Source organism: Notothenia rossii (genome assembly GCF_949606895.1).
Source record: "Notothenia rossii genome assembly, chromosome: 10".
In the NCBI taxonomy this organism is placed as follows: Eukaryota; Metazoa; Chordata; class Actinopteri; order Perciformes; family Nototheniidae; genus Notothenia; species Notothenia rossii.
The window spans coordinates 48,935,754-48,956,619 of NC_136908.1; the positions used below are offsets into that span (position 1 = coordinate 48,935,754).

The following is a 20,866-nucleotide window of genomic DNA, read 5'->3' on the forward strand; positions in this document are numbered from 1 at the left end:
GAAATGAGTGTGTGTGCTCTCCCCCTGGTGTATTCAAGAGATAGAGTTTGGCCAGCTCTCCTCCCCGTGTCCAGCTTCATCAGCCAAGCAGAGCACAGCACGGTTTGTATCTGTGTGTGCTCTCCTTTTGTTCAAGTATTTTGCAGAGGCAGTTTATTCCTCTATCGCCCACTTTCTGGCAAGTCACTTCCATATGGGAGAGTTTCAGTATGTTATGATAATGTGGGAGCTGTTGCACCACATCTGCCAGCAGGTGCAGAAAATGTGTTTTGTGTTCTGCCAGTCAGCAAATGCAGCAAACTGTCTTTATGTCAAATACTTTCACACAGATCTTTTTCACCCTCTTCCTTTGCCTTGTTTGAGTGTTATAGACATATAAATGTGGATTTGAGTGTCTATAAAAGGTCAACTGTGAGGATTTGAATCTTAATGTGATCACAGACCTGCATTTCCCCCCCATGGGGTCATTAGTTCTCTGGTTGAAGCCGGCCATATTGAATGAATGCCAGATAATATTGTGCTTGTTACATGAGCACTTTTACATAGTCGTCTCATTTATCTGTTAGCCGTGGGCAGTACACACCATCTGGAACCTTGGCCCACTCCCACAGTCTCACGGAGACCGAAAAACAAAGCTAGTACTCTTCCTGTTTTACACATGACTGTCTGATAATGAAGGATTTTTGGATAACCGTCATTTTCAGTCAGAAATCCAGTGTTCTTCTCCACGTGTTCCTCATCCTTCACTATTCTTTCCTCATTGTCCTGTTTTGTTCTCGGTTAAGTCCTTCACCTCCATCTCTGCCAGCAGTAGATGCTGGAGCTTTGTGGAGCCTAAATACAGCATCTCTCCACTCCTAGTCTAATCTTCCAGAAAGAATGTCTTATAATACCTCCCACTCACGTCCCGCAGTGGTCTGCTCTTTACAAACAACAACATGTTTTGTTAGTCTTTACCAGGATGCACCAAATAGCCGATTGGCAGTAAACCTTCAGAAGGCCGATGTGCCGCAGCGGCAGTGTTTTCTGCTCTAATCTCAGAAAACAGCCGGCTCCTGTTGCTTCAGATTTTAACTGTAGATTGTGAGCCTTTTCATCCAGAGGTTTATCGCTCAGGACAAATGCTTGTTCAGCCTTTCAGTGGAAATGTCAGCCCACTGTGTTTGAATAGACCCTCAGCCACAGTCTCTCATCCTTACCTTCACACATTTGTTTTGGACAGTGAATGGTTGGTTTGTAATCAAATGACCTTTGGTGATAATCTGAGAGTGTTATACAGTAAACTCTGCAGTTCAGATATGTGGAAAATACTTGAATGTACTTGCTGCTGTATTTCTGACAGCATTAACCTTAACAGTTATCAACTTATCTTATGTCATTCCTTTTCTTACCAAATATTTAGGTTTAGCTTGCAATTTAAGGACCTAAACTCAAAGATTCAGATTTTACACCCAGAAATACTGTGGCCAGTATGTGGAAGGCTAATTCAGGTTCAGAGCCTGCGGCTGTGATATGACTTTCTGATAAGTATGTATTTGACATAGTTAGGCTGTTCTTATGATCTGCTGCCACTGATGTTTCTCATTTTAACTTTCAACGATAATGGTTAACAATAAACCTGAAATCACTACCTGACTGTCGGGCAGAAAGTGATGATCAATTATTCATTATCACGAGTTACCAGAGTTCAAAGTGACGTCTTTAAAATGTCCTTATTTGTCTGACAAACATTCCAAACCTTAAATATATTCAGTTTACAAATATATAAAAGAGAGAAAAGCAACAAATACAAATAGTCACAATTAAGAATCTACAGCAAGCAAATGTTTGGCATTTGTGGTTAATAATTAATTGAATGTCAAAACTGCCTTTAATTTTCTAAGCGCACATCAAATATAACTGTAATACAATTTAGGTTGCAATAATATATTTTTTATTTAAAGATTGAACTTATGCTTATGAAATGATTTGATATAACTGGTTGCAGCTACATCATACAAACAGCTCCACCAGAGAGACACTTACCTTTGCCTTTTCTCCTGTAGATCCTTTCAGAGTAGTGACAGTGAACTGTGTTTATTTTCTGGCTGTGAGTTCTGTCAGTGAAATCCAGGCGGGCCGTGTGGTGGGCCAGCCAGAGGGGCTCCAGATCCAAACCCTGCCAGACTCTTTGTGTTTGTTCAGAGAAATATCTCATTACTGAGCTTTATGGGAAAGCAATAGCTAACATGCTAAGAGTGTCAAGTGTGGCATTTTTAGTTAGAATAATATTATATTTTTGCTGAATTTGTCTGAAATTAAAACCTCAATGTGGCCTGGGGTCTTACCCACATTTTCATAATTTATTTCCCCCCCAAGTCCAGTAAAATAACATGTACCATTGCATTAAGTTTGTTGACACATTAGCATAAGTCTTTCAATCATCAGATGGCTGCTGGCATTGGCTTGCTGCCTATCTATTGTTGCAGTGTAAATGTGTATTTTGTTATTTTAACATTACATAGATGATTATGTGGGCTGCTTTGATGGATTTAGGTCACCATGGTAACATAGCAACTGCTCCATCTTTACTGCATGTATTAATGTCAATCGGTTGATTAAGTGGGTTAAGACCTCTTTCAGAGTCGATGTATCTCTGAGCTGTCTATATGTGATGTGTTGCTGTATTTAGTCACACAACAATAGCTGTGAGTATCAAAAAAGCTTTACTAATTATCTGGTCATCACCAATAATCAGTTCTAAGGTCTTTGGCGGATTATTGATTTTTTGACAAAAACTATTGGAAATGATTACAGGGAGGGATATTTAGTTTCAATTGTAATTCCTTTTGTGGCTGATGTATCACAGAGTTGTATGAATATTCAACACTAAATCACTTTGAAAACCAAGAGCATGTTCGCATTTTGGATCAAGCAACATTACGAAGAGTACAATTAAACTCGAGCAACATTATCTAAACAGAGTGCCACTTACAATGCAATTTATACCCTAGTAGTCCAGTGCTCCTGTTCCCCAAAACTCCTGTCCATGGAGTCCTGTTGGCAAGGGGTGGATTGTCAGAGATGGGGACATTCAACCAGTGCTATTTACAAACCCCCAGCACCTACAGAAGTGAGAGACATTCCTCACTTGCATTGCAAAGATGCAAAGTGTGGAGAGAGTGAAAAGTGCCAGTGCCTCTCTTTTGGCCTTCCCTGTACAGGGTTCTGCACCTGCTGTGCAGAATGTCAAAATGTTTCCCCTAACGTTTCTGAGGAACCTGACATTTAACATTATATTCTAGTATCTATATACCTGACCTCTCACTGAATTATTTGATGAATTGTATACTGTACTTTGAATTAAGGTTCCAGTTTCAATAAAACCTGTACTATTTACACCTATGTTTTAGAGGCTTGCAATTTAGAACTAATACACTTTATTGTATTGGGTTACTCTTATTCTGACTATTTGGTGATGTAGTTCAGCCACCTGGTATTTCCCTCTCCAAATATAATGACCATCAGAGTGAGCATTCTTAACTTATAGGCTATTATGCCACTTATCCCCCATTCGGAATTTGACTGTCTCAGAGAAGAGGTAGGCCTATGTCTAAAGAAATCTCATTTACAATAGAACTGTACCAGATATTTCCATACAACTACTGGTTAGTGTTCAATAGCACCCTAGACAATTCAGTAATGGTATATTTTTTTGGGATTTCTGTTTTTCTGATAAATGAGAGAAAAGTGATTGAGTCCTATGTTCCTATCACCAAAAGTACAATTTCCGTCTAAACTAAAGCTAAGTTTACAGGACTATAATTCAGTATTTCTTTTGTTAAATAATTGTCTGACTATTTAGTGATGTAGGACAGCCACCTGGTTCATACCTCAGTAAAACTGAAGAGGAAAAGAGTTTTCATTCTCAAGTTATGGGCTTTTTTGTCACCTTTCCCACATTCGGCCTGGTCTAATTTGGCTCTTTTTCAGGGATTGGGGTAGTTCTAAAGAACAACCCAAAAAATGTTTTTTCCCCCAAAATAACATTTGATAACAATCAATTTCATTAATGGGAGACCCTAAAGATAAGAAAAATAATTGTTGTCATTTGTTCTACCTCGGGTAGGGGTATCTCGAAAACTAAAGCCTTTTGTGAGGACTTGCTGCTGGACTATAGGTGTTTTACAACAATTAACACTCTTTATACGTCACTAATGACGGGGGGGGGGGGGGGGGGGAAGTGTCATCCATCACAGCCTGCTACTACATTCAGCATGAGGTAAATGACACTCACATCCCTATTCTCTGTAAGTTAGTTTGATTTGAACTGGCTTCGATTAAGTTAGTTACATAATATCAGCCATTTATAATAAGATAAAACAATATTCCAAGGAAACAATGCAAAAGACAAGCAATCAGGCAGGTTCAAAACATACTCAGGTTGAAGGTTAACAGAAACACTTTAATCAAACATGTTGTAAACATCCTGGTCCAACCTTGACCTTCTGTAGTTGAACCCAGATTGTGTGTTCAATAAAGGATTAGTACCTAGATTTCAAATGCTAATTAAGAAGTATGCACTGATCCAACTTTCCCCTACATATAACAATGTTTAACTATTTAAATTAATTAGGGCTGTGTACTGCCAATAATCTGGGGAAACATATATTTGTCAGTGTTGTTGCATCTCTAAATGTTGTTCCCAGATTTTCTGCATTTACCTTTTTTATAATTGCCAAACGAACAAAAACAGGACAAGAAGTATTACACTGTAGTTATCTTTTAGTAGTTGTAGTCATTAAATGTGCTCAAATACCTTAACAATGGAAGTGAAACTGTAGAATATCTTCATGTAGTGAAAGCAATAACTTATGACACCTTATGCAAGGATGAGTTATGGTTGTTACAAGTCATATTTTATTCCATGTGCTTTACAAGGATATAAATAATGGCCAAAATTACAAAAATCATTGTGCTGGAAGCCCAAGCATATGTACATAAGTTGGTCAGCAGTGATGTAACCAAATAACCCATTTGCGCTCAAAATACACTTTACCTCCTCTTCTTATATTCTAGTTCCCAACCTTTATTGTGGTACCTTGTTTCCAGTGCCATGTACTGCCCATTCTTTATTCATTTCTCTTTTACATTACATGTATGAACAATGAGTTGGCAAAATATCTATGTACATCTTATAATTGGATGATGTCTCATCCAAATAAAACAGTAATACTGCGTTTAAAATAGTACATCTGCTAGATAAGTAGAGCCCCATGAGAAATGAGGGTTGACCTGACAAGTTAGCTAGCCACCTGCAACATTCACTCTCTGTGTACAATATGATCATATAGTTTCAGATTTTTAAAGGATGGCCATCATTCTCAAGCCCAATGTTTCATCTCATCATATCATAGAAAAATAATGTAACATTAAGACAACAGTAGACAAGAATTGCACAAGAATAATCATAATCATCATGGTAATATAATACTCTCATATTAAACATTAAAATGTCGGGCAATACAAATAGAATACTTTTTTTTTTTTTTAAACGCTAGATGCTGTTTTGTTCACATAGGTTAAATATCCGTTATAGGACAAACCTGTTGCATCTCTAGCGTGTTGCAGCTAGTCCAATCACATTTACACAATTGTGCATATATCTCTGTATTATTTTCTGACTTTAAAGAAAATAAAAAGACCAAAAGAGCCAGCCAGACGTCCTCAAACCCATGCCCATTCTTACACTGACACATGCCCAGTGGTGCCTTTAGCGAGTCCATTGTCTGTTAGCAACAGTTGCCCTGTAAACATACTTAGTTTCCATGGAGACGCTGTGACCGCCAAAAAGTTCACAGGTCACGCCTCAAAGGCGAGCGCATTAAACATCCCGCTGAAGAAAGTTGAGGCGGCGTTCAAATAAGTGTACATTCAGAGCAGACCGTCGTCTGTTAGTGTGTAAATGTCTGTCTTATGTTTACTGTGTCAAGCATCATGTGGAGGAATGTTGTAGTCAACCTTAAACACTGTGGAGTAGCATCCATGTTTGTAGTCCTTTGTAGTCAATTTTGCATTGTATGTGTGACAAGGTCCGTGTTTAGGGCTGGCTACATTCTTTGCATTCCACTGTAATAGACATGAGCGTCCGGCATTGCCCTGCAAATGAGATGACATCACTTATCGAGAAAGCTCTCACACCCCGCCTCTCCACCGGCCCCCCTGCTCAGCAAATCCAAAATGGCCACCATGTGTCTCACAAGCCTCATGCTAAACCTTTTACATACAAGATCCCCTCCCCCCACATAAAATATAGTTAAAATAATTCTGAACAAACACACACACATGTGCTATAAAAGCCAAAGGAGAAGTCTAAAGTTGGTTGTTAGTATTTTCAAAAATAATCTGATATAAAGAATCAAAAAGTTGTAATACATTCTAGTAGCCTGCTGGATGAACCAGTTTGAGTCAAAGCTAGACTGTGCTACATCACCTCTCCTCTTTGATTAAACAATGTTTAAAAGTGTCAACCCTCCTCATGTCAGCTACAACACTGTCACAGCTCTTAGCAGTATTCTGGTAACAAATCTCATTCAAGTTGTCAGGGGCAGTTGGACAAAGGGGCTGAAATGCAGAGAAAAGCGAGGGATGGAGGCAGTCAAAAGAGAAAAAAGTGGAGAGACGAAGCCAAACGGTTGCACCCATCAACAGGAAGTAAGAAAAACAAGAAGCTGAAAGCAGAACAACCCACTGGTTGGACGCTGACTGATTCACAAACAAGAAGTGGAAAAACTGAACTGACCATTCACCCTACAGGTGGAGACAGAGAAGTGCACCACAGCCCTGGGTTCAAAGGTCATGCGCCAGCCCTGCAGGCAGGAGGAAGAGGCTGGGGCCACAGAGGGGGAGAGCAGAAACAAAAGAAAGAAGAAGAGACAGCGCAGCGCCAAACGTCATCATGCAGTGGACAGGCTTGGCTAACGGGGGCGGGGCAGGATGTTTCGTTTTTAAATGTTTCAGCCGGTGAGGTGACGCGGCGGCGTGCGTCGCTCGTGCCCAACTCCGGGGCGGGGCCCCAGTACAGGGCAACCTCTGAAAGGCACACACACACAGGAGTGGACAAGGCGGGTGTATGTTAGAAAATAGTGGTCTCGTACTTGGTGTTGACTCCTCTCTTGGCCTCCTGACCCGGCTCCACAATCCACGGCACGTTGGCGTGGCCCTTCTGGTCCATGGACGGCTGCTCCATCTGATGCACATAGAGAAGGAAAAGGAGAGAAGTTGGAAAAAGTGCCAGTCTTTGCAACAACCTGCATATTCTAAATACTCCACATTACTGTTTGGATACGGACACATTTTCAATGCAAACAGCTGTTACTGTTTGAGATTTTGCAAACTGAAGAGACCATATAACGAGACAATTTAATGCTAATTGTCACCGAATTCAGATTGGGAACGATAGAAGGGATGAAATGGAGGATGTGCTGCTTACAAAGTTGTGTAATGGAGGAAAAACACTGAAATGTGAGAGGGAGCTGAGATACAGATTACAAATGAGAAAGCAGAACAAAGATCATAGACAGAAAGCTCACAGTCTCAAAAGAGAAATTCTTAATAATAATAATAATAATAATTGAATTACCATGTGCTTTACGTACATCCTAGCAGTTGCCTGCCGCTGCCACAGTGAAGCTATTGTGGCTTCAGCGCTAGGAAACCAACCAAACAATGTACATTGCTTTCAAAAATAACCCTCAGCAACCAATCAAGCGTCCAGGCTAGGTTTTGTTGCTGAGGGTGTTTTTCTTCCAATCTTTTTGTACGTCTTCAGCTGATTTGGGGAGAGGGCAGACTCGTATGTGAGAGCGGCACTTTTGATAGAGGAAGACTAAATGTGTCTTTAAGCAATATATTTAATGTATATAACGTTGATATGTTATAAATGAGCATTAAAGATCTACTTCTGGAGCAAACAGGGTTAATCTCAGAGTTCTGCATAGCACTAACAGAGCCATGTGTCTCTTATCTTGTCTCAACACACTGCTACGGATACAAAACGGGCACTAACTATAGTATTGATCGAGTTGCTATTCTCTCCCTCACTCACAGAGACTCGGACAACCACAGAAAGACCCCATCTTGTTATTGGGGTTACAGGATTAAGGAACAAACACACCTTTGATCTCACTGCAACTCAACACCACCACGCTTAGTGTAGAATCGTTCATAGCATCGCCAGGATTAGTCTCAAATTCATCAACCGCCCTGGGTTTTCTGCTGAGGGTTGGAATGTAAGTACTGGTAGGAATGCAGCAGGGAAATCACACTTTGGGATTTGACTCTGCAAACCTTCAAAGGACATCAACTTCAATTATCAAGCTGATGCAAAAACAAGCCATATTTTAATTGGAGTCTACTGCACTTAGCTCCTTTGACTCAGTTCTTAACACACTGTACGCTCTGGTACTGCAGTCTTCTTCGAATGAGCCTTTAAAAAGGAAACTGCCTTGTGTGCAAGGAGATGTGGATGAGCAAGCAACATCAGCAGATCACTAGGAAAACACTCATATTAAAACAGCTCATTCCCAGCCCATTTAATGGAGGTTTGAATGGAGTCTGTTAATAAGTATATTTTTAAACACTTATTTAAACATTGACCATCTTTAGGAAGGCAGTGTTTTCCCATGAAGGGGTTGACTTGGTGCTTGGGGAATATAGAAACTGACTGAGGCCCTATTCGAGTTCTGCTGCTGATAAAGAGGGGGAGGTAGTAAATAAATAATGCGACGGACAACACTCAATGCAAACAGACCACACAAGGATGCAGAGTGAGTCGACTCAAAGCGATAGAAGAAAATGGAAGCACTTACAGAAGGCGCTTTCTCCTTGACTTAAAAAAAAAATCATGTGGGAATAAAGAATAAGAGAAGGAAAAGCGTGGAGGACCTGTGACTGAGCTTTGTGAGGAAGATGGAAGAGTCGAGGGGGAGGAAGAGGAGGGTGGAGAGGAGGCCGGTGAGGGGTGTAAATGTGACCCAGTGACCAGCGGCTGACGGGGGACATGATGACCTACAGGGGCAGAGGTCATATACAAGTCAAAGTGGGCCTGCTCAGCAACACCAACACCGAAAAACAACAAAGCAGCACGTCAAAGGCACAGGGCATCTGCATGGCAACAACACTCCAAAACCATGGCAACAACATGGCAGCAAAGTCATCGTCCTGGCAACAGCGTGGGACAGCAGCATTACTGCAATACAGTAAAACTAAAGCAGGAGCAGACTAGGCCACATTAAAAAAGCAACTCCTGCAGGACAAAAACACTCCCAGCAAGACGAATAAAACATCACTCGGCAAAAACATATACACAAGCCAGGCGCATATTCAAAACGTTTTTCTCCAAAGTCATGAACAATTCTGCAGATGAGGCGAGATAGCTTGTGGTTGGATTTCATTTTCAGGAAGTGTAATGTATGATTCCAAGACCACTAACAAAATGAACTGTCTGCATGGAAACAAGCTATTTTCACTTCACTGGGATACTTAATATTGCAAATCTCACTCATACAGGGTTAGGGTCGTGTATTTCAGTCTTGTTTTGAAGCTACACTCCGATTACAGTAACATGCCAATGCTGATCACAGACAATAGTCACATCAGACGCGGTCACACTCATGAGGGCAAGTTAAGTGGATGTTGTGGGAGATCTACAAGCAGATACGCTCAGACAACTAACAACGACAAATGAAAAGGGAGGGTGTGGAGAAAAAGATACTTGTGGGCAGAAAAACATAGACACGGTATTTTATAGCACACTGGGGGGGGGGGGCAGGATGGAGATTATAGCTCGCAGGTGGCAGGAATATTAAGTGAATCCTGCAGCATCTCTGCTGCACACCACAAGCCATTAACTACACACCACATACAGAGAAAGGAAATGAAATTAATGGTTAATGTAACGGTTGCCGACTCAGCAGGTTGTGTGCATACATGCCATTGTTTATCATCTCTGTAAGCACAAGACCACACACAAGCCCTGCAACAAATCACAGGAGGACCGCAAACACACACATGTCTTTTTTTAATCTTTTCTCCTCCTCTTGTCTTTCCTCAGCGTCTCACTCTAACTTTAGAAAGTGAGACCAAGCCTCCGAAGCTCCATCACCATCTCTTCCATGACTCACAGTATGTAAGTACTTACGTTTGGTCTGCAGCACACTGATATAGCAGTAACTCTATACGGGCGCTTTAGACACACATGTGCTGCTGTGCCAGCTGATGCGTGTCTGCTGCTGTGGAAGTGTGTTAGCGGGCTATTTTAATGCTGTGTCGGGGTTAATGGGAGGTTGACAGGTTTTCAGATAGACTTTGTGACGCTGCGGTTGGTGGAGGCATGAAGAAAGGCCAAACACGTTTGCACACACAGAGGAATGATGATGAGGAACACAAGTATCATAAATCTAGGGCGAAGATTAAATCACCGTTAAAGGAACCCTGTGCATTTTTGTACCACTCAAACCGTGAGATAGCTAGGTTCTTGTACATGGGTCCTCTTTTTGTTGTTAAATAAAGAAATACCAGACAGTTTTTTTCTAAAAACAAGGAAGTTAATGCCAAAATATAGATGAATGACCTCAGCCCACAGTCACCTTTTTTAAATCAAACTGAACTGGGAAATGTGCATTGCAGCTTTGCAGGACTGCCAATGAGATAACATAAAACACACTATCAGAGACCCCAGCTTTTTTTATGAGATTCTGATGGACTGAAATGTCAATATTTAATCCTCGATGCAAGGCTGCAGTATGTGGGAATCTTCCACATGAGGATCCTTTATCTTCTCACACACACACACACACACACACACACACACACACACACACACACACACACACACACACACACACACACACACACACACACACACACACACACACACACACACACACACACACACACACACACACACACACACACACACACACACACACACACACACACACACACACACACACACACACACACACACACACACACACACACACACACACAGCGAGGCGAGCCAAGCAAGCCTCCCCAGAGCGCTATGAAAACTGGCCTCATCAATCAGCGCCGTGTGGAAGAGACTGCAGGGACGAGGAGACCGAGCGGACGCTTAACAGATCAAATATCCACCTAAACCTCTGCCACAGTGTCTGCTGGGCCGACACTCACAAACAAAACACAAGCAGTCCAGGATAATCCAACCAAACACACGGCGGTGAGCGGGGATGACAGACATGAACCAATCAGAGTACAGGGGGAGAGTTATGGACAGATTGCAGTGTAAAGGGACAGAGTTGATGGGATGATGGTTAGATTTGATTGAAGGCAGGGTTAAGGTGTTATTAGAAGTGGAAATCCATCCTATAACACAATTCTTCTTTCATAAACAATCAAGTAGATCTTAAAGTTAATTATATAACAGCTTTAAGATATAGAGGATCCAGTTCATAGAGATGTTACCAAGTTCTCTGCTGGGAACTTAAAAAAAGGCACAACATCTAGTTTCAAATCTCAACCACTTTACAATGTTGCAGGTGTTTAGGATGGATTCTCCCTTCACACAGTGCGGCTGTGCGACGGCGGTGCTTACAGATTTGCGGATGTTGATTCGAGGTTTGGGGACAGGTTTACTGGGCTTGGTATCGAAGCTCTCGGGCAGCGTGGAGGAGCCGTGGCCGCTCTTCCTCGCCTGCAGGGCCAGCTGGTAGGCCACCTCGAAGGCCTGGCCCAGGGTCAGGATGATCTCATACGCCAAGTTCTGACCAGACGATAAAGACAAAAGCACAGTGTGAGAACGCAGTGTGAAGTGCAGGCACCGTGCATGTGATTCTTGACAGTGTCAGTACTAACCACATCAAAAGCAGTGAAGACGTGGCAGTAGTGGTGACTGGACTTGAGGTCTTTGGTGATGTAGGCAAATGTAGACAGGTCCTCTGGATCCTGAGCCGCACACGAGATGTTACGGATCTCATGTTCTGCGATGATGTTCTGCAGGAAAGGAAGGAGGGGCCGGGAAAGGTTTTTATTATCTCCTGTGAGACACTTCATGGAAAAACAGATCCCATTTCACACATCCCAAAACCAAAAGCTACATGTTGGTTTGACTGTTTTCTGGAGACGTTGAGTTTGAATTTGCTCTCTGGTAATGTCACACTGCTGTCTTTGTGCTGCGTTAATTCTCAGTGCTGTAAATCAAACAACATCAAAGCAAGAAAAACACAAGTTCTTTGTTATACTGGATCGTATTATATTTACCTTTAAAAAGACCAGCCTATTGGTTGTTTACGTTTGTTTACACAGGGACAGCAGATCAGATAAGGAGAATGAATATGGAAGATTTACTTCTAACAAAATGACCCAGAGAGGTGATTCCAGCTAATGCCACTGTTCCTTTTGTATTATAACCAACCTACTCTAGTCTGTGCTCTGTGCAGTGTTGCCTGAGTAGTAAAATGTACTGATTATATGCAAATTGGACTCATTTTCTGCTGGGTCTGTGATTTTGGAAAGCTGAGGCTTAAATAAATACAAGCTCCTTATAATATCTTAAATCTGTTCCTCACTGTGCCGTTATTACCCACCTGGGGGGGGGGGGGGGGGGGGGGGGGTTAGACTTGTGCAGAGAATCACTAAATGATAGGAATAATTGACTCCTTAAGAGTGAAATGATTAGCCAGGTCTAAATGCCGTAAACTGCTTTCACATAATACTAAAACTAAGAGAACAACCCACACTCATTACACACTCACATATTAGAAACTGTTTTAGTGTTTAAAGTTAGACATGCTGACCAATGTTGGTAATCACATGACTGTTCAGAAAGACTTGTTACTCTTATTTTGTGTGTACTTTGCTGTGTTGTTATTCAATTAGGCTGATTGTAAATAATCATCCCGATGGTATTTCACTTCCACAGGCTTACGAGGGGCACAAAAACACTTTAATGAAATTTGTTAATTTGAACACATTGCTTTTTGGTTAAAGTAAACAGTATTGAAATGTAGTTTTTTACTGAGAAACCGGTTTACTAACTTTCATTTCTCTTTTGACAGGAACTAGCGCTGATGCTGAAAAACGATCAAATGTAACTATGGATAGAAAAAAGAGGTGATGATGAACAGTGGAATGAATTACCTTGAGAGTTGATCTAGTAAAGTCCATTGTAATTTATAAAGTGCCATATCACCCCTGTTTCTAATCATTTCATAAAGGATTTAAGAAGTGAGTAGGTTGTGATTGATTTCCTGCTCGTCCATTCCAAACTGATTATTGCCTGTTGTGTTTTGCCCTCTTTTACAGCTTATAGATGTTTTACACCATATATGTCAGTCAGGCTGCACCAGAAGCAGACCTCAGGCCTGCAGTGCTTTCTGACACCTCTGAATGTCAGTCATGCTCGTGCCGGAAAGCCTGACCTTTCACGTGTTATTTACAGGAGGCGGCGCAGCAAGGAAGTGTTACCTTATTTGTGGCGTCGATGAACTTCACTCCTTTGTAGGACACGGAGAGGACGATGGTCGGCACCTTCTTCATCTGCTCTGTGGACTTCTTCGAGTTCATAAGAAGCAAAGAAGACAAAAAACATCAGAGATGACATTTGAAGCTTTCAATAGACAAAAGATTACACAGGCATCAGTTGGAGTATTACACTTTTAAAGGTCCCATGTCTTGGCCATTTCTACTGATCATAATTCCATTGTTGAGGTCTACTAAAATACATTTACATTGTACAATTCTCCAAAATCACATTGGTTTCTCATACAGCATCTCTGTATAGTATGTGTATTCACTCTCTGTCCTACACGGCTTGTTGGAGCTCCTGCCTCCTATGAGCCCAGTGTGCTCCGATTGGTCAGCTCGCCCACTCTGTTCTGATGAGTCCACCACCGTTACAGCGGAACATCAGTGTTTATGTGTTACAATGGTGTTAGCAACCAGAAAATGACACCAGTAATGACAAACAGATGAGAATGCTGCGTGGGGTCTGGGTGCCGTGTTGCAGGGCTCGCTGCTGCAGGCAGTGTGAGCTGGATCACTGGGGTCGTTTCCTGGTTGCTGCGTGGGGTCTGCGGGACACGGCGAAGCTCAGCCTGGACTCAGCCTGAGCACACACACACACACACACACTCGTAGCCTGGCTGTGGGTTTGTGTGTGCTCAGGCTGAGTTTGGGCTGGGTTTCGCCGTGTCTCACTGTCTCAGGCTCCGTTCAGGTTGAGAAAAGATCTGTGTGTGTGCGTGTGCGTGTGCGTGTGCGTGTGTGTGTGTGTGTGTGTGTGTGTGTGTGTGTGTGTGAGGAAGTCCACGGATTGGTCCAAATCAAATCAATGGACCAATCCACGTAGCCGTTACGTCACTTTGACCCTTACGTCACCACGACCCAGGGAGAAAACAACGGAAAAAGAGAAATCTCCAACGAGGCGTTTTGGGGCAGGAGGTATTTTCTGTGTTAGAGTTGTACTCGCTACAGGGTGTACTTTGGGGGTTTGGGACCCTGCAGACCGTTTACATGCAGAACAAGCTTCATAACACACAAGGGGACGGGTAATAACCGGAAAAGCATGACATGGGACCTTTAACCATATTGGAAATGTGTAATTAGTTCCAAATTAATGAGTTAAGTTTGATCTCCTCTTAATTTAATAACCTTTCAGATTCAATGTGATCAATGTTTTTAATAGATGAGCTAATCAAACAGTGCATTGATGATTTCTCATTTATTTTCAGAGTCCATTCAAATAATCTCCAGAGGTTGTCAGACACTCCAAATTACATTTCTAAACAACATCGACATTAGCGCTGCAAATACAATAAGTCTATTAGCTTTTCAGACACATTGGACTCCTACTGTATATCCCTCCTCCTCCTTTTTAATTACATATTGGCTCTTCAACGTGTCTCATTAGCCATATTTCAGTTCATGATTCAGTGAGGTGCTGCGGAGAATGGTGTGATTTACAGAAACGTCTGTGTCACCCTGCAAGCTGTCATTCTACCTGCCAACAGATTTCATACATTCAAAGACATCAACGTGCGATGAGACTCTTCAGAATCACTTGTTATCTCCTCAGTATCCATGTGACTGTCACACTCCGTCCCTGATTTCTCCTCTTTGTCAAATCTACTGCTCTCCTTTCTTTATCTGCTTCTTTCCATTGTTGCGCTCCTTCCTTCCTTCCTTCCTTGGCTCGGCCTCGTCAGGATCAAGGCTGAGCGCTGGCAGAAACCCAGCGAGAGTTTTCAACATCCACATCTACCTTCACAGCTAAAAGATGCAGGTACAGATGAAAGGAGGAACGCTGGGATCCAGAGAGCAAGTAAAGAAGAGGTTTTTGCACGGAGGAAAATAACGGAGTGATATGATGTGCATCTCACTGCTCTTAATTACTGCCTGGGCTTCAGCAGATGTGTGTCACTGGGGATGGAGAGGAGTAGAAGAAAAGAAGATTCCCTCCAATGTGGCAACATAAATATAGAGACAGAATGAAGGAGGGGAGAGGAACAGAAAGCTTTGCTCATGAATATTAAAATCATTCTTCACACTGCAGCAGCGAGAGAGAGAGAGAGAGAGAGAGAGAGAGGGAGAGAGGGAGACGGTGTTACAGTTAGACACGGGAAGAGTGAGGAAGCAGGAAGAAAAGATGTGATGAGGAGGAGACAGACGTTCAGGAGAGGATGAAGAGGGGCAGCAGAATGAGAAGGAGATAAGGTGAGGGGCAAGGATATTAAAAAGAAATCCCTCAATACACCTAATCCACTTTCATGATAGGTACGTTTATTCTAGTGTGAGGGCACTCCTTATTTGAGCCTGTCCCAGATTTAAGAACAAGTGTTTGTTTATAATACGGCCACATGCATTTAGGTTTAATGTAGTACAACTTGTGTTTTAGTTTTGGCATATCATTCAGACAGCTTTTAAGCTATGTGGCTGTGTTTCCAGATCTCAGTAGTAGTAGGATCTTCCCTAGCAACAGTAGGAGCAGTGTCTGTCAGGCCGTGTCTTACCCTCATCTTGGCACAAGCGTCCTGTGTGGACTCCGTCCCTCTCAGCTCCTTCACCAGCATGGAGCCCAGGTACTGTGGACACACACCAACACACACAGGGAATATAGAGTGTTACGATCTTGGGGTCTCAATACCTTCAAAACAACATTGTTACACAATAAAGGCATTTTTTAAGACGTCAAACTGGTTGTCTGTACTTTTGTTTTTCTTGTTTTAATTGAATAAATGTACACATCTTTCCAATAAATGTAAATTGATTTAGTTTATAGTACTTCTCTTTGCCAAATAAACTGTTATTTGTTATGTGTTGAGTCATTTATTAGTTCCATGTTTACAGCCTTTAGTTAGGCTCCACACTGCGGTCAGAAATGCTGAACACGTACTGTAGCATCTGATTTAATAAAGAGGCAGCTAATGGTGGCGGTGTTTTACAGGACAATGTTTATGGCGACATTAGAGCACTTAATGTGCGAGACATCCACCACCTCAGTGCCCTTCACACTTAAGCAAGAGACCTTATTCCTGAGAGTGTGATCCTAACAAGGCTTTTAGTGGATTACAAGAGGAATATTTACAGCTCCATCTGTGACCCTGCAGGAAATCACTCCAAAATCAAGGAACAAAATGTATATCTACCTCAGGGGATTGATCTGTCATGTGATAAGGAATACATTCTTAAACAACCAATCTTATACACAGCTGGTACAATGTTCGTCTTCTTGGTTTACTTCTACAACTGTGAATGTGTCATAAACAAAGCTACAACCTATTCTTTTGGGATTTTCATTTCCCATTTTTGTGTACTGTAAATTCAATGTTGCTCTAACATGCGCTGCTCATGATGTGGTCATTCAGTTTGAATGTCTGCAGGGTCTTACTGGAAACTGATTTGTATTAACTTCAGATAATGCTTTCAGGTTGTGGTTGTGAAGCGAACATAACAAAGTTATCATGCCATCTGAGGAGGTGCTGGGAGGGGGGGTTGGGTTTTGATTATTTAGAGCCTGGGATTAAATGTGAACAGTGCTGATGCTTTATTCTGTTCTTCTGGGTTTAACCATCTCTTTCTCTATACACTAAAACAGAAATACACTCCCCTATTCTCTCTTTCCCTCTCATTATTGTCTTATACATGTATTGTATTCTTTTTTACTCTATCTCCCTCCATCTTGCCAATATTCCCAGTGAGCACTCCTCCTCCCCCTCTGGTGTGTCTCCCGCTCATTCATCTCACTTTCTGGGGCCTGTTGCCGGGGACAGCCAGTGTTAAAAATCTTGTCATAAATAGCCTCATGAAAGCCCCTCTATATTTTCCCCTGGTGGCCCACCCGTCATGCCTTCTCCATCACCCGTCCAAAACACTCAATGGGATCACGCTGTTGTATCAATCTTCTGAGGTGAGACAAATAAAGGAGTATTCAGCATACTATGACTTTTTTTTCTGATATTCCTGACATACTAAACTGTGACTTTTTTTTTCCGACATACTGTATTATGACTTACTATACTATGACTTTTCTTCGGCATACTATACTATTACTTTTTTTCTGTTATTTCTGACATACTATGACTTTCTTTTCGACATACTATAATGTGTCGTTTTCTTCCCGATTTCTTTCTATCCATCTTTTTTTCTTCTCCTTCTTCTGCTCTCTCTTACTTAATCGTCTGGCTCACATCTCCCTGCCTTCTCCACAGTGCCTCCGAACCAATCAGATCGAGTGTCTGAGATTACATTCCCTCTGGATGTTTCGCAGAGCCAATGGCTCCCAAAATTGCATTTCTGCACTGCTCCAAGTAAGTAATCATCTCAGTCTGGGTGCTGAGCATATAACTAATCAGAGACGCAAGGCTGTTACTTGGTGACGTGGATATATAACAACCTTATGTAACCGGCAAAGGTCTACATTTACCAAAGTGCTGAGAATAACTAAGTGCCGTATTGACTGAAAGGTGAAGTTGAGGGTCATTGGTCACTGTTATCATTATATAACTTTAGAAGTGAACTGATATACAGTAGGTCTATCACAACAAAATGTCAACTATTAGGATGATGATTACATTTATTATATTACAAAAACGCCTAAAATTGTCTGCGGTAAACAATACTCTTTTATATTTTGGCTTGTTTTGATTTTAATAAATCAACTTGTATTTGGGAAGATTGTCTGTATTTTTAAAGACCAATCAATCACTTAATCCAGAAATTATCTGTAAATAAATAGGAACTGAAAATGCAGTGCATCTACTGAACTGAATATTCACACTGGAGTGAATGGAAGTGAAGGACTCACGTAGGCTTCGTAGTCGCAGGACTGGAAGATGAGCTTCTCGGGGTGATGCTGCCAGTACTGCACCGGGGTGGACGAGGTGGCCTCGTTAGGAGGGCGCAACGTGATTGGCTCGCACCATTCACCTGCCTGCAACGAGAACCAACAGCATGTCAGCACACACACAGGATCACAGAAGATTACTGGGTCCACTGTTGACATCTCTTTCTGGCCCGGTGAACGTGTTTAATGTAACAGCTTTCCTGACGAACAGGAACATGCTTCAGAGAACATCCAAGAGGAAATTCAAGTTGGAAGAATTATGCTCGACTTGTTTTCATGCTTTAACTCAGTTTAAGACTCTTTGCTCCTGCTCAGCGCTTTTTCTCCCACTGAGAGCTCACCTTTTAACCAGAGGAAATACCTTAATCCTATCTGCATACTTCTCAAATGTCAGTGGATAACAGCGAGGTGTTAAGGGCTTTCATTCCTTGGTAAATGAATCTAGATGAGGAGGTATGCACATATCCTGTGCCAGAGCGTGTTTATGTGTCTCTCTTTATCTGCTTGCTTTTGTGTGTAATCCCCGTCAGAAAGATGTTGAGGTGACATCGTGTAATCAGATGTGGAGATGTTGGATAAACAGCTCGAGGATACAGCTTATGAAACTGGCATTGACCAAATCTGTACTAAACCTCACCAGTGTTAACATACAACATGATTTTCTCACACAGGGAAAGCTCACAGACTCAGCTGGATATCTCCAGTTCCTCTAAGTGTTTAACGTGCTACCTTAAGGACCATGGTAAGGGAGAGAGGGAAGATCCAGAGGGCAATCCTAGACATGTCAGGGGTATATTTCTTATTCTCTATAACAGTTATCTTTCTATTCAAACATACTCATCTGTGGCTCCTCAGAGTGTTGTTACGAGAAAGGGGGATACACTTGAGGGATTCAGCGGAGTAAACATTAGTGTGTGTTATCCTGCATTGATATGCTCTATAATTCACACGGAGACATTAAAAGACCCCAATCATACTGAATCAAAACACAGCTGCTGCCTTGTGTGTGTGTGTGTGTGTGTGTGTGTGTGTGTGTGTGTGTGTGTGTGTGTGTGTGTGTGTGTGTGTGTGTGTGTGTGTGTCACAGTAATTGTTGCTGATTGGTTAGATCTTCGCATTTGAATGATAATAAAATTGGCTGCAAAATTGAGACGGTTATTCTGAAATCTATCAAATCTCCTGGAGATAATTATTTATTTCATAAAATAGTAGATTATGTCTGATTGCGTTTTTAAGTGTGCCAAAAAAACTGCTGCTCTTTGGCCCCTGTATTGTGCTTTGCATATTTGATCATTTTATAGCGTTAAGTAAGTTTCAGGCATAATTTTCATGTTTCCTTCATTTCAAATGAGCTCTGAGCTGCTGGTGTCAGATGGTCCGCCTGCTTTAGAGTATTAATGTTGTCTTTAGAACAGGCAAATAAAACACTTTGGCTCACATCTTGTAGCTATTAGGACCTGCATTTAATTACTGAGCCACCTCATTTATGATTAAGATATATTCCAGCGTCCTGATTAGAAATGTGATACTGAGTGGAAGCTCATTAGTTTTGAATTGCTTTGAAGTATTACTGATCACATTTTGGTTTACTTTCTGATCTCTATGATTTGACTCCAGCAAGGACAACATTTTAAAGAATATCAGGAAATCATAAATCTTGAAGATTATAATATTATTTCTTTTTCAGTTTTCAGCAAACTTGTTTGGGACTATTTTTAGCTGTGGATGAATACACATTTTGGCAACATACTGTAGTGGTGTTTGCGGGATTGCTTAAAAAATGAAATACATTTTCACTGTTTATGGCAATTAGGGAACATGCAACCCTGCTGATTTTAATAATTTGGAGCTCCGGGCACAGAACTGGCTCTGATGACCTGTATCTCTGGCTGCATCCATTCATAATACTCTCCCCGAGTCCCCATTACTCTCCCCTTGCCTTCCTTCACCCCTCTCCCTCCCTCCTCCCTTCCTCACCATGCTGACTTGGGCCATCTGTCGCTCCAGCTTGGATCGCGGCACATCCTCAAAGTAGTTGTCGTTGCTGCGCTGCCTGCGCCGCGCGTCCGCCTGCATGATGAGGTGCTGCACGTCCAGAGACCCCCCCGGGACCCCCGCTGTGTACGCTGCCTGGCCCACCGCCGGGCTGAGCTGGGGAGGAGTGTGGTTCCCACCGGGCTCCTGGGAGAAGAGGGCGAGACAGGGTTCATTCGTCATTTCATAATGTGGTGTGTCACTGCTGCAAGTACAATAAGTAGGGCGACTGTATTCACCGTGTCACATTTGACCTCCCAGCTCAGTGTTGCCATGCTGCTCAGCACTCTCTGCTTTATGGAAATGAGGTTCATTTAAGAGGGTTTCCATCCTGAGAGGAGACTTCAATTCCCAGAAGAATTACAACTTGTATGTTTTTGACGGTTTTAGGTTATTATAAAGTCAGCTACTTCTACAGAGAGGGGATTGACTCTCAGTTGATTACACATGAGAAGAGTCTCTTTAGAACAG

At 42.0% G+C, this 20,866-nt stretch overlaps 1 protein-coding gene across 5 annotated transcripts in view; it reads right to left on the minus strand.

The window, feature by feature from the left end:
• Positions 1–4,876: 4,876 nt before the first annotated feature.
• The window catches only part of anks1b (ankyrin repeat and sterile alpha motif domain containing 1B), a 212,451-nt gene continuing 196,461 nt past the window's right edge, over positions 4,877–20,866 (minus strand). For 4 of the 5 annotated variants that reach the window (XM_079654794.1, XM_079654793.1, XM_079654795.1 and 1 more), the window contains 8 exons: positions 20,339–20,542; positions 18,323–18,448; positions 16,029–16,100; positions 13,486–13,572; positions 11,875–12,012; positions 11,615–11,782; positions 7,137–7,228; positions 4,877–6,138 (listed from right to left, as the gene is read on the minus strand). In XM_079654794.1, the coding sequence (XP_079510920.1) occupies positions 6,090–6,138; positions 7,137–7,228; positions 11,615–11,782; positions 11,875–12,012; positions 13,486–13,572; positions 16,029–16,100; positions 18,323–18,448; positions 20,339–20,542 (936 nt within the window). In that variant the 3' untranslated portion in view covers positions 4,877–6,089. Of the gene's footprint in view, positions 6,139–7,136; positions 7,229–8,925; positions 9,049–11,614; positions 11,783–11,874; positions 12,013–13,485; positions 13,573–16,028; positions 16,101–18,322; positions 18,449–20,338; positions 20,543–20,866 lie in introns of all 5 variants that reach the window. The other variant, XM_079654797.1, reaches the window with a different exon arrangement.